General features: G+C 31.2%; 1 protein-coding gene across 1 annotated transcript in view; it reads left to right on the forward strand.

Annotated features, from left to right (window-relative positions):
* The window catches only part of LOC139494657 (uncharacterized), a 98,327-nt gene that overhangs the window by 70,686 nt on the left and 13,812 nt on the right, over positions 1–13,829 (forward strand). The window contains exons 8-15 of the mRNA XM_071282818.1: positions 3,133–3,231; positions 4,307–4,411; positions 6,468–6,560; positions 9,260–9,335; positions 9,912–10,160; positions 10,842–10,982; positions 12,534–12,866; positions 13,686–13,795. Of these exons, the coding sequence (XP_071138919.1) occupies positions 3,133–3,231; positions 4,307–4,411; positions 6,468–6,560; positions 9,260–9,335; positions 9,912–10,160; positions 10,842–10,982; positions 12,534–12,866; positions 13,686–13,795 (1,206 nt within the window). The remainder of the gene's footprint in view (positions 1–3,132; positions 3,232–4,306; positions 4,412–6,467; positions 6,561–9,259; positions 9,336–9,911; positions 10,161–10,841; positions 10,983–12,533; positions 12,867–13,685; positions 13,796–13,829) is intronic.

A 13,829-nucleotide genomic window follows, 5' to 3' on the forward strand; every position in this document is an offset into this window, starting at 1 on the left:
AAGTTATAAGTGAATTTGAGCCAAGCATGTACAAATTGGATTTTTTTACATACACTTTTTGTACATTTTACGTTAACATCAGATTACAAAAAGTCAAAAGTTTAATCAAGGTGTACTCACATGCAATGGTGTTGTCTTTGCAAGTCTTACATATTTGTTTTTCGTTCATTTATTTACATAAATAAGGCCGTTAGTTTTCTCGTTTGAATTGTTTTACATTGTCTTATCGGAGCCTTTTATAGCTGTCTATGCTGCTTGAGCTTTGCTCATTGTTGAAGGCCGTACGGTGACCTATAGTTGTTAATGTTTGTGTCATTTTGGTCTTTTATGGATAGTTGTCTCATTGGCAATCATACCACATCTTCTTTTTTATATTTACTTCACTTGTGTTATCTAATTTTATCAAATATTAAACATTATACAGAGCCAAGTTTGTTTGATGCTTTTGTCCGTGAGAGTTTCATTTTACTTGTCTGATCAAACTTGACCACATTATAAGCATAATGAGTATACTAAACACACAATGGTGTTTAAAAAAAAACGATAATATTATAAAAATATGTATGACCTTGTCTGAATAAGAATTTAGAAGAGCACATTGTGTTATCTCCTTAGTCAGACAATACTAAATTAACAGATCTTAAGTTAAACTTTGAAATAATTTCATTGTTTAAATTTTTCATAAATTTGTTAAAAAAATGTTTCAAATAACATCCAATGCAAGTTAATAGTCAAAGTAAAGACCGTTCTCAACACCGGTCTGAATCATATGATACATGTTGTATTTTGTTTTTTGTTATTCTTATAAATAAGGGTCTGATAAAACTTGTTTAAAATAAGTCGATGAGATTGTGTTTACATTCTAAGTTATCGCTACTTTACGAATGAAATTTTTGATCTTGCTGACCGATAACTTCCTTTCTCAGCGGAGTCAAGTGATAAGATCAGATTATTACATGGCATTTTCATATCGCATGTATTATCAGCCCTAGGTTCAATATCAGCACAGGAGCAGCATGGCTGGAGGGCTGATATTGACCGAGGGCTGATAATACATGTGATACGAAAAATGAAATGTTATTATCTTTTTATTGCATGCTTCAACAATGTAGAAACATAACAGCTAGATTCAGAATTGATCCTTTAACGTGGTTCCCAAATAGACGTTCAAAGAGTGAAAAGTGCACGGACGTTGGACTCCAAATTTAGTTTAATCGATATGAAATCTTTCTATCATATGCCTCAACAGAGAAAAAATATTTTGATATGGACGAATCGATAATTTTTGTATTAACAATATGCATATGAACACTGTTTGGTAAAGTCAACTTTTTTTTAAGTAATTTCCTAAATTATGTTTGAAACTTCAAAAAAATGCAGATATTTCATAATTTTTTTTTCTTCTAATTTTTAAAGCAATATCATTTCGAGTTTCTACATAATTTTTTTGTACACTATTTTGTAAATTAATGTTTTTCACTGAAAACGTAGCATTGAGATGTATCTTCCGAAATTTGCCGAGTATCACCGGAATGCCATGCGCTTACAATCGAAGCATGTGATAAACATGTCATATCAGCCTGCTAAGCACCAATTTGAAAAATATGAAATTGACGTTAATTTAATTATTTTATCATATAGTAAAATTCGTAAGTTATTAAGTCTAAGTATTTGATAAGAAAAATTATCATTACAAACTGAGGGGGCACCTGGTGTTGTCAATGAAATCCAGCCAAAATTGACAATGTCGTCATATGTAAAATAGCGATACCCAGATTATCATTGGTCAACTCGATTCAATTGCTTTTCTCACTTTCAATGGTACGTTCTAGCGAGATAATTAATATCATTCATATAATCAGCGATAATCTATAACTATATACTATTTGTTAAACAGATCTCATATATAACAACAATTACTGAGAAAAGCACATTTTTTTCATAATAAAATTGAGATTGGAAATGGGGAATGTGTCAAAGATACAACAACCCGACTATAGAGCAGACAACGACAGAAGGTCACCAACAGGTCTTCAATGCAGCGAGAAATTCCCACACCCGGAGGCGTCCTTCAGCTGGCCCCTAAACACATATTTATACTAGTTCAGTGATGATGAACGACATACTAAACTCCAAATTGTACACATGAAACTAAAATTAAAAATAATGCAAGACTAACAAAGGCCAGAGGCTCTTCACATGGATTCATAATTGAATTTTATTTATTCACTAGTTTGGATTAATAGACACCATACAGGCTGATTGACGTTCTGACATCGTACATCAATACAGCATGATTATGTGTTGTTACCAGTGTGACTTGTCATTGTATTTTTTTTTTTATCATTGATACCTTTCTATGTTGACGGGAATAACTAATAGACACAAAACCGGCTGATTGAAGTTCTGACATCTTACATCAGTACAGCCTGATTACGTTTTGCTACCAGTTTGAATGGTCATTTTAATTTCTTTTGGTCATTGATATCATATACATATATATATATATTATGTTTATATCTATTACATAACATTGTCTGGTTTGTAATAATAGTGTTGATGTATGTTATTTCCTGAAGTTACAGTTAGGATTTACAGGAAGATTGTTGTACAGGAAGGACACCTGGATATTGTCAAAATACCTTATCATAGCTTGAATCTTAATCAGTTCATATTAATAATTGTTTTTCATAAATTTTTGGATAAAAATCAATTTTTACTTGTTATAAGAAAACATGTTACATCAATTTGCGTTCATATTCTAAATAACATATAAGTGTTTAATGAAAACTGTTGTCAACACATTATTTAAAAAAACTATGTTTTCTTTTTGGATGTATGTCAAATACAACATGTGTTTCATGCATCAGTATGAAACAAACTTCTGATATCTCACAAAAAACATGGTACCGGAGGTTCCCAAATATAACATAAAAAAAAAAAAAAAAAAAAAAAAAAAAAAAAAAAAAAAAAAACAGACTTTTACTAAACATGATAAAGTAGAAAATAAATACAATAATGAAAGGTCATTATATTCACGTTTGATCATCAATTTATTTGTTTTTATATTACAACACACATTGTCTTTTCTGTGACACATGTTTTGATGTAGGTTATATGTTGATATTACAGATAGGATCTACGCCATTATTGCTTGCTGTAGAGAAAGGGCATCTGGGTATTTTTCAATACCTACTCACAGTTGGCTGTGAAAATAAAGCACAAGACGATGTAATGTTATCTCATTCTACTACTAATTAACACATAAGTTTTCAAAGCTACCTGGCTTATAATTTAATACGTCAGACGCAAGTTTCGTCTGATCGTTTGGTGAATCAGGCAGGTTTAATTGACAACAAATACCGTAAAATATATATTAAGTCTCATTGTACTTGTCTCACTTAACCTTATTAGGTGAAACACATTATCAACCAACAATTAATTCACACAAGTTTAGTTTTAATATAATCCGTATCCTTTTTTTATTCACATCACATTTTTATACCAAGACATGTTTATAATATTTAAAAAACAACAAATACACTTACATAACGGGGGCCCTCATTAAAAGTGTCGTCGTTATGGATCCAATATTATACTCATTTGAAGTATTTCTTTAAGGAATGACTGTAATATTTTTTTCTGTCTATAAATAAATAACATAAAAGTGGAGCACACTGAATAAACCGTGTATATTACAGTCATTTCTTGTATTTTAATTCTTAATTCCAATTTAAACTGGAGTAAAACATGAAAAAAACGTTGATGACATCACGGTCACATGAAAATAATATGTCTATGGTCTAATAAACAAAACGACGTCCGCAAATCAGAATACGCGTTACATACAAAATTAAATTATTAAACAATATTGTTTTAACATGACAGTTCTGGTTGAAGTGTTTACATCTAACCACAACAAATCGGGTTTAATGTATACTATTGTTAATCAAGAATATAAATACTTTTTTCGACTAGATAGTTAATTTAGTTATGACCAATTTCTTATGTCTTATGTGATATCTATTTTTTTTTTTATAGATTAGTAATAATTAGATATAGGAAGATGTGGTGTGAGTGCCAATGCGACAACTCTCCATTACAATGCCTATAACAGTCTATAACGAAAGTTGTACAATGTAACACAGTTATATTTGATTTTATTGAGTTTAATTACACGTCATTGCCTTGATTTTTACACAGTTCCCAATGACATTTGTACAATGTAACACCATGATGTTGTATTTGTTTGATACAAATTACACAGCATTGCCTTGATTGTCACACTGTTATGGTATGTTTATAGGATGGAAGAACTGCGTTACATGTTGCTGCTAATTTTGGACATTTACCAATCACAAAAGTGCTGATAGAAGACGTTGGAATGAGTCCGTTGGATATGACTTATCAGGTATTATTTGATGTTACATTGAGAAATGCAGAGATTTTTATTTAATTTTCGTTGTTCCGTGTTAACTTTAAATTGTTCTTTGAACAAAGAAATAACACGACAGGTGTCGTATACGGTGCAAGATATGTTTACCCTTCAAAGGCACCTGATATCACTCCCGGTTTTAGTGAAGTTCGTGTTGTTTCTTATTTATCATTTATAACTGTCGATGTAAATGTCCTTTGGTTTTGTGAGTCTTTGTTTACTCCTTGGTTTTGATTGTTATTGTCTTTAATCAAAGGTGTTGATTATTTTCTTTGTAGCTTTCAATCGTTTCCGTGATATATTAATAGAGACATATAATTCCACTTGAAGGGGGATCGGGACTATTCAACTGCGTATAATTTCACGCATGAATTACCATGCTGACGAAAAATTACAAGTTGTGTCGTAAATTCAAAATCCTTTTTTTTAAATATTTTGTTGATTAGAAAAGTTAAATTTTTGTCACTAAAAAATTATCACCGTTTTTTTTAAATTTCTGTTAAAGGTGCTCAAGATGACATTTCACCAAATTTCACAATTTTCCCGCCAAAATATGGGTTTTAAGGCTAAATATTTTTGTTTTCCCTATCGGTGACCTATATTTTTTATTTGCCTAATCTTTCAAGCTATATTACAGCTTTTTATACTACAGTTTTGAACCAAGTGTCACAGACAGTCTATTTTTTATATCCCGATAAAATATATGTCAACACTTCTATTGTTCCTACCATTTCATTGAAAAATGATCCCTTTTGCATACCCGTTTAAAAGTAAACTTTTGAGCTTAAATTGTCCGGGACCCCCTATCATTTCCGACCAATTTGATTCACTCTCTGTAGAGATTAAAATAACAAAAAAAATACTTCTGACAGTAACTTCAAATAGGCTCGAACCATCTTAAAAGGAAATTTGTTATAACATGGGCAACACGACGGATGTCACATGTGGAGCAGGATCTGCTTACCCTTCCTGAGCACGTGAGATCACCCCCAAGTTTTGATAGGGTTCGTGTTGCTTATTTTTTAGTTTTACATGTTGTGTCATTTGTACTATTGCTTGTCTGTGTGTCCCTTTTATTTGAAGCCATGGCGTTGTCAGTTTATTTTCAATTTATGAGTTTGACTGTCCCTCTGGTATCTTCCCCCTCTTTTTAAACACAATAAATATTATTGATTGACCTCATGTTAGTTTTTGGCTATTCTAGAAATTATTACAAGACTTCAGGAAAATCGGTTCTCAGTTTCAAAATAACAAGCCTTTGATAACACTAGTATATATTGATAGAGGATTAATAAAGAAACCAATAGAGCACACATAAAATATAGGTCAATGTGCTTGTTTTAAAATATTAGCCATTGAAATTATGTCGGTTAAATGTTCTCTCTTGATTTTTCATAGCTTCATCATGAACAAGTTAAAGGTCTCAAAATTAGTTTTGAAAAAAACATATTTTCAAATTTGAAACTTTTACAGAATGCATATAATTATACATGTAAAGGATTTATAAAAGAGAAAAATGAGGATCAATGGGCAAAATGTTCTAAGACAATCAAATGGATAAAACACATCAAAGATCCAACGTTATGTTGAATTTTGTCATTATGTAGTTTCAAACAGAAGATATATACATAGTCGAGCAGCGACCAAAACAACAACTTCTCTGCGATATGGCAAAGCGAGTAATGAGATTCTATACTTTTAATAAAATATTTAATGTGTTTAAACTTGTTGTTGCGAGTCCAATTCTTCGTTTTGTCTTGCTTATTCATTGACGAAAAGACAAAATACTACCAGCAACCAACAACAGCATTCAAAGTAAAAATAAAACAGTCAATAATAAATAACGAATGCAACCAATAGAAACTTCAGACACAATGTCAAAACTCAAAGACATCCTAAATATCAGGTACTAACAGCAACCGACGTAAACAAAAAGCAATCAATGTTTTATTTGTACTTGTCATGTGGTAAAACAAAGCGATACTCAATTAAATGTTGAGAAACATATGTATACTATTATATTGTGTTTTAGGGTAAAACTCCTTACCAGCTTGCTGCAAAGAAAAACCGAAAAGATTCTACAGAAAAAAGGCAAGAAAAGAAAGAAATAATAGACTATCTCAAGGTACATATTCTGTCTTACTAAATGGTAGATAACAATCACAAAAGTATACAGAACATATCAATCATTAAACAAAACAATCTGATGTACAGTAGTTGTCGTTTGTTTATGTAATATATACGTGTTTCTCGTTTCTCGTTTTGTTTATATAGATAAGACCGTTGGTTTTCCCGTTTGAATGGTTTTACACTAGTAATTTTGGGGCCCTTTATAGCTTGTTGTTCGGTGTGAGCCAAGGCTCCGTGTTGAAGGCCGTACTTTAACCTATAATGGTTTACTTTTTAAATTGTTACTTGGATTGAGAGTTGTCTCATTGGCACTCACACCACATCTTCCTATATCTATGGAACAGAGAGGAGTGATATTTGTGTTATGTGACTATTGTCTTATAAAACGGCGGATAACGACCGAACACGTGTCGAAAAGTATATAGAACATGTCAGTAGACATGTCATAAATTTACGAACTTCAAACATATCAAAGGAATATTGTTTGTCATGTGACTTTTTAGTATTGTAATCAATTAATTTAATATCAACATCTCTAGCAAGACGATGTGTATAAATTGATAAAATCATCAATCTTATCTATAAAATATTGTAAGACAAAACAACAAAGCAGCCTTATAACACAACACAATGAAAATGAAAATTTAAAGGGCAACATACAGTCATCAACAATAATCAAATATCTGTACATTTGTCGTATGTACAATGTATAAGTGTTAAATGCATATAGCTTGTTAAGATTACATTATATGTCAAATTCACCAAAATTTCAAACACAGGAAAATGTTAACACTGAAACTTCAATGACGGTTCATCTTTCAAAAAAGTTGACTTGGTTCTTTCTATGATTTTGTTAGGCCCACCAAATATTATGTTTGCATTATTAAGTTTGAATAGTATATTTTTATTGTTTGATATCTAATTGAACTCAAACAGGTCATCAACATAAGTTTCTCCATGTTCCATGTGGAAAATAAAATTAGAACACAAAAAAGTAGAACACAAATAAAACACGATTTTAAAATACTGGGTGATAATATATTTTAAGCATCAATATGAAATTAGATATTTAAAACTATGTGTTTGTTTAGCTCATCTGGCCCAAAGTTATTGCCCTTTGTTGTTCATTTTTTACCATTTTTCTAAAATTTTAGTAATCTTTTTAAAAATCTTCTCCTCTGAAAGAACTTGACCAAATTTAGCCAAACTTGGCCACAGTCATTCTTACGGTATCTAGTTTAATAAATGTGTACGATGACCTGGCCAACCAACCAAGATGGTCGCCATGGCTAGAAATAGAACATAGGGGTAAAATGTAGATTGTGGCTTATACCTGTGAAAACAAAGCATTTACAACAATTCTGACAGTGTAAAATTGTTAATCAGGTCAAGATCTCTCTGTCCTGAAATTTTCAGACAAATTGGACAACCTGAAATTGGGTTGCTGCCCCCGAATTTGTAATTTTAAGGAAAGTTTGCAGTTTTTGGTATTATTTCAGTTGACCCATTAAGGAGTTATTGACCTTTGTAGTCTTTTTTTAACCATTATTCTAAAATTTTAGTAATATTTTACAAAAATATTCTCCTCTGAAACTATTTAGACAGATTTAACCAATCTTGGCAAACATCATCTCAAGGGTATGTTGTTTCAATAATGTGTCCAAGGACCTTGTCCATAAACCAAAATGGCCTACATAGCTAAAAATAGTACATAGGGGTAAAATGCAATTTTTGGCTATTATCTATGAATTCAACGCGTTTAGAGCAAATCATATTCATTTAAATATGTTCATTAAGTCAAGATCTAACTGCTCTGCAATTTTCAGACAAATCAGGCAACCCGTTGTTGGGTTTCTGCCTTTTAATTGGTAAAACATATATAGCTATTCATAACTTGATTTAGGTACAATGCCATCTAAAAGTGTAATCATTTATCTTCCATCTAATTACTTTGTACCCAAAAATAGAGTGAACCATGAAACATTGTGAAGGGAAATTAAAATTGATCTATTTCGTAATGAATTGATTGATTATTGATTGCTCAATGTCCAGTGACAGATATTTCATACATGTAAACTATCCACTAGACTTCCAATGGGTACATACCAGGGGCAAGTCCATCCATTTTTAAAATGTGTTCCAACCCAAAATAAAAGGGGAGGGGGTCCAACTGTATGTTCTTATTGAAAGTATTGATTATCCCAAACAATAAGCGTTTTCCACCACCCTCTTTTTGGATCTGCCACTGCAAACTATCTATATGTTTTAAAATTTATCATGTATAGTAAAACCCAGCTTTATACGAATAAACATACTTACACGAGCAACTACAATATTTTCATTCTGGAATCAATATTTTACAATGATAATAGTGAGTAAATTTACAAAACTACGTAAATGAGCTAAACATAGTCAGCCAAAACATATCAATTGACTAATTACATGATAACTCAAGTTGTAAATATGTGCTAAATTGAAAAGTGTATAGAAAGGTATATACTATATAAGCCCCGAGCTCTAATTGTCATAGTGTATACCTTTCTATACACTAACCGACACATATGTTAAGAATTGACTTCAATCAATGGAACATTTATTTAGTCAACAATATGCATTAATTTAAGGTCAGAAATAAAAAAGCATTTAATAAAATATATAATTTGATATCTATTACAAGTACATTTCATGTTGTAGATCGTCATGTCAACAGAAAAGCAAAACGTCAGCTCGAAAAACCCTCAGCAGAAGGGTCTATTAAAAGTCTCGAAAGGTTTGATTTTTTATATTATATATGTGATAAACATCTATGATACTGTCACTCACTGTTTATGTTTGATGATTTAGTAAATAATTTGTTACACTTTAATGTGATGTTGAAAATATAAAGGATGTTCGTTTATGTCTGGTAGTCAATTCGTGTTTGGTAAAACTGTTATTTGTGTTATTATATACAGAGTATGTAATATAGGTTGCTACTCACTTTTCCACTATATGATTAGGTTTGTTTTGTGAACTTTTAACTTATAATATTACTTTATATTAAGAACTTCTGGAATCACTTCTTGTTTAAATTTGATTAAATTTGATCTGGAGATTTATGATATTGATGTCTACTGTGTACATGTGACGATATATAAAACTTCTTGCTGTCCGTGAATTATTTAAAATCTTATCATACTTACTGAAATTTCTTTCAACGTCTAACATTTAAAAAAGGGTTTGGTTTAAACAAAATCGCATGCAGTTTCTTGTTTATACTGGCTTTTCTTATTATGGCAGAATAATATTTCTGAAAATTGAAGTCCATATTTTGTAATTCATATTACTTTCGGCTATAATATTGCAGGCCCTAAAGAAGAAATACTGATCTTCTCTGATAAGGAATTCAAAGGTCTGTTAATGAGCGGGGCGTACAGGTGCTTCTGGAACAGAATTTTTTTAACTGGTCCATTTGGTGTGGGGAAAACGAGTTTAGCCAAAATTTTAGTTGGAGACGAGGCTCCAGAAGAACGGCAATCTACGGATGGTATATGGATTTACCTGGGAAGGGCTGGAATGGACATACAAGAACGTTGTTGGATTTTCATAAAGCATGGTATTTATTATCTAACAAATAAGCAATAGGAGTTAACTGATCGAAATGAAACTTACAGTAATGTTTCGAGTTCGAGTTGGAGATTGATGAAAGTTCCTGTAAGAATAGGTTTTAAACTTCAGTTCAAAGTGTGATTGATAGATAAATTGAGAACAATACGTTTAGTTGTAGCTAATGCTCAAAGTTTAAGTTAGAATATGATTTAAATCAGAACGGAGTTTGACCAATAATAATATTTAAACTAGGTCAAAGAACGAATCATTGCCAAGGTAAATGGGCAAATTGAGTTACCATTTGAATTAAACATCGACCTAGATTCAAATTTTATGTAACTGTTACAATAGCTGGTATTCGGATTTCAATTTTCCACTTTGACTGAAACTCATAATACAAAGATTAATTAATGAATCTAATTTAATTAAAATCTTCTTCTTTACTAACAACATAATACATTACATTTAAGTCTGCTTATTCTGTCACCATCAGGGACTTTAAGATGGAACATCATTTTGTATAAAGACGTCTTATAAATTCACTAATAAACATAAACAATTGACAACATAACAGACCCCACAGACAACCATCACTCAACTCCTTCACTTGTTTATGCGATTACATATTTTTTACAATATTTTAAATATAATTTCGAAATTTTTCATAAATCAGATTATTCATTTTTAGGAACCATATTGAATGCCACAGTTCAAAGTTTACTCAGGAGTAAAGAAGTCACAGCTACAGTAGGTGCTGTTAAATCAGTTAATGATAAAGAAGATCTCGATACAGTAAAACAGGAAAATATTCCACAGAAAGCATTTAAAGGTACAGTTGTGTTATTATTTGTGCCTGATCAGATTCATTTTGAAACATTCATGTATCAAAATCTATGGAAACAATGGTCGTCAATTGTGTTTGGTAAATAATAAGAATGGAACAGCTGATGTAAACAAGAGGATAATATAACAAAAATGAGTAGATACATTCTTTCGTAGATAAAAACAAAACAAAAAAAACGTACAACAGGAAGGTGTATCGCTCTGTTTGCATTAATATTATGTACTTTAATTTCTTGCTAATACCGACATATGCAAGCACACATATCATTGTATAGTTTTGTTGCATATCTAATAATGAATTATATTATGAGTGCATTTAGTGATTTAGGAATCGTACTAATTGCATACGATATAATTATATATTATATATAGCATGAATTTGTATATAGATCAATTGAATATGGTTAATGTCTATTACCTCAAACAAGGTTTTTAAACTTAAATACCGAAAGGTGACAAATCGAACAACATATGACAAAATGTCGTCCAATCAGTCCTTTAATTACAATTCACAAATAATCATCAGGTTGCATTGTAGAAAGGAATAAAAATGGTTTTATTAATCTTAATAAATAGAAAGTCTGACAGTACTTATACCTGATAGATTTATTGGTGAAAATACCAAATTGATAATTATATAATTTACTGCACTACACTGCACAACATGATATCCCAGGCATTCTCCTACTCATTGATTTATTTTAAAATAATATTCGATTCAATCTCCGGGATTTTCACAGAACAAGTTCTTGATCTTTCCAACTGCTCAATCATTTTGTTTTACAAATACCAAATCTGTAGTTATACAGCAAAATTTTATTTCAGGCTCTGTTACAAGTGAACGAGGTTGCAGAAAAGGGGGTCCTTTACCCTTGCAACTTTTTGTTACGAGTCGAAATTTAAGGAATACTATTTATACTATACCAAACTATGTAAGGTATTACTATTGACGACTGAGAATTGATGGTAAAGCGCCCTTCTCGGAAATGTTTTATTACAATAACGGCGGAATTGTTTTGCAAATATGCATAATGCTTTTAAGAACAAAACAATGTAGCGTGCCTCCGTTTCTGGAAATTATAGATTCACCAATGGTCAAATCATACACTTAGAACACTCAGAAAATTATATTTACTTCTCCTCTACTAAGCACAAAGCATGTTCGGTCCTGAGTCTTAATAATGTGTCAGAGTTAGTTGGCATGTTTTGCTGTGGACAGTTACCTTTTGAAATAGAATGCAAAAATCAGTGTGTCGGTCTTGTCTGTGCAAGGTCAAATATTCACATCTGTATACTTTTGTTTTATGTTAGTACGACCTTTTACCTGTTAAGGACAGTGTAAACAGTCTGTTCTGAGACTTTCCGTAAATGTCCATTAACACATGCCTTTTCAAAGACGTGCAATGGCATACGTTCGATACGTGTGATAACGTGGCACACACGAGTATTTAAACGAAAATACATGCCATGTTCAGTGAGCTTTACATGATTTTTTAAAATTGTAACTTCGTTCAAAAAGTAAAATGTTTCTTTATAGATAGAACACCCTCATATATCGTTACTCAAAATGATAGAGATGGAAAGATGGAAGAAACTAAGATCGAAGAAAACTTGACTGGCATAGATATGTCAGAAGAGGAAATAATCAAGCTTGTTCGTTCTCAATGTACTCTAGGGCAATACGAAATGGTAGTTGTACCTATAGACTTGTGGGATTTTGGTGGTCAGAAAATCTACCACTTGACTCACCAACTTTTCGTCACAAGTCGGGGGACATTTCTGTTGATCTTCAATGGCAGCAGAGATATACACGAAGACATACCAGAGTATACAGAACTCCCTGGATGTCAGGGGCAAAGAAATACAGCTGGTAATAAATATTTATAAATGAAAGATATTGTCCTTTGTATGTACAAACAAATTATTGTCCCTTCACATACAAAAATTATATTGCCCATTTACATACAAAGTATATATGTTCCATTAATATATGGATTACATATTTTAAGATGCAAATCTATTTCTATATATCTGCTATAACCGTAGTATTGCCAAATTAACCCATTAAGTGTGTTTGACTCAAACAGTTTGGTGTTTTTCAAAATCACTTAACAAAAGAAGGGTTTCATTAATTTCGACCCCATTCTGTAAAAACAAAAAGCTGAGTGGGATCAAAATTGGAACGTATGACCTTACGAAGCTGTTAAAAAAAGCATTGCCTCAAGTTAATTTTTCAAACATATGGCATTAGTTATTAATGCCTTGTCATGCTAGTGACCATTCAACAAATGCATTATGATTTTGTCTGGAAAATCAGTTCATTTATTTTCCCTGTACCGTGCATATTTTTTGTACACCAAGCAATACATAAAAAAAACACTTAATCTACGTGTGAACAATACACAAATTATTTAAAATAAATCTCGCACATTTATACTGTGAATTTGATTATGGATTTCAGTGGTGTGTCCTGTAATTTGAGAGAGACCCATATTTAAAAAAAAACATACAAATTTTGATTTCAATTTTACATGTTTAAACAAGGCAGATTATAATTTACAAGGTATCTTCAAAGGAAATGATTATATTTCAAAAGTTATAGTATGTTTATACCTATATAATTTTGTTATGTCTCAATGTAGATTAGTACTCTCAATAATATACATGTATGTATGTTTGTTTGTTGTAGTATATCTTATCCATTGGGTCAATTCGGTCCTCACTTATTGCAAGACTGTTGTGGAAAATAAAGAGTACCCGAAAATTCTATGTGTGGCAACCCACAAAGATCTAGTCAAAGTATGTACTATAATGATTTCTAATTGTAATCTTT

The sequence above is a fragment of the Mytilus edulis genome, chromosome 11, assembly GCF_963676685.1.
Source record: "Mytilus edulis chromosome 11, xbMytEdul2.2, whole genome shotgun sequence".
Taxonomy (NCBI): domain Eukaryota; kingdom Metazoa; phylum Mollusca; class Bivalvia; order Mytilida; family Mytilidae; genus Mytilus; species Mytilus edulis.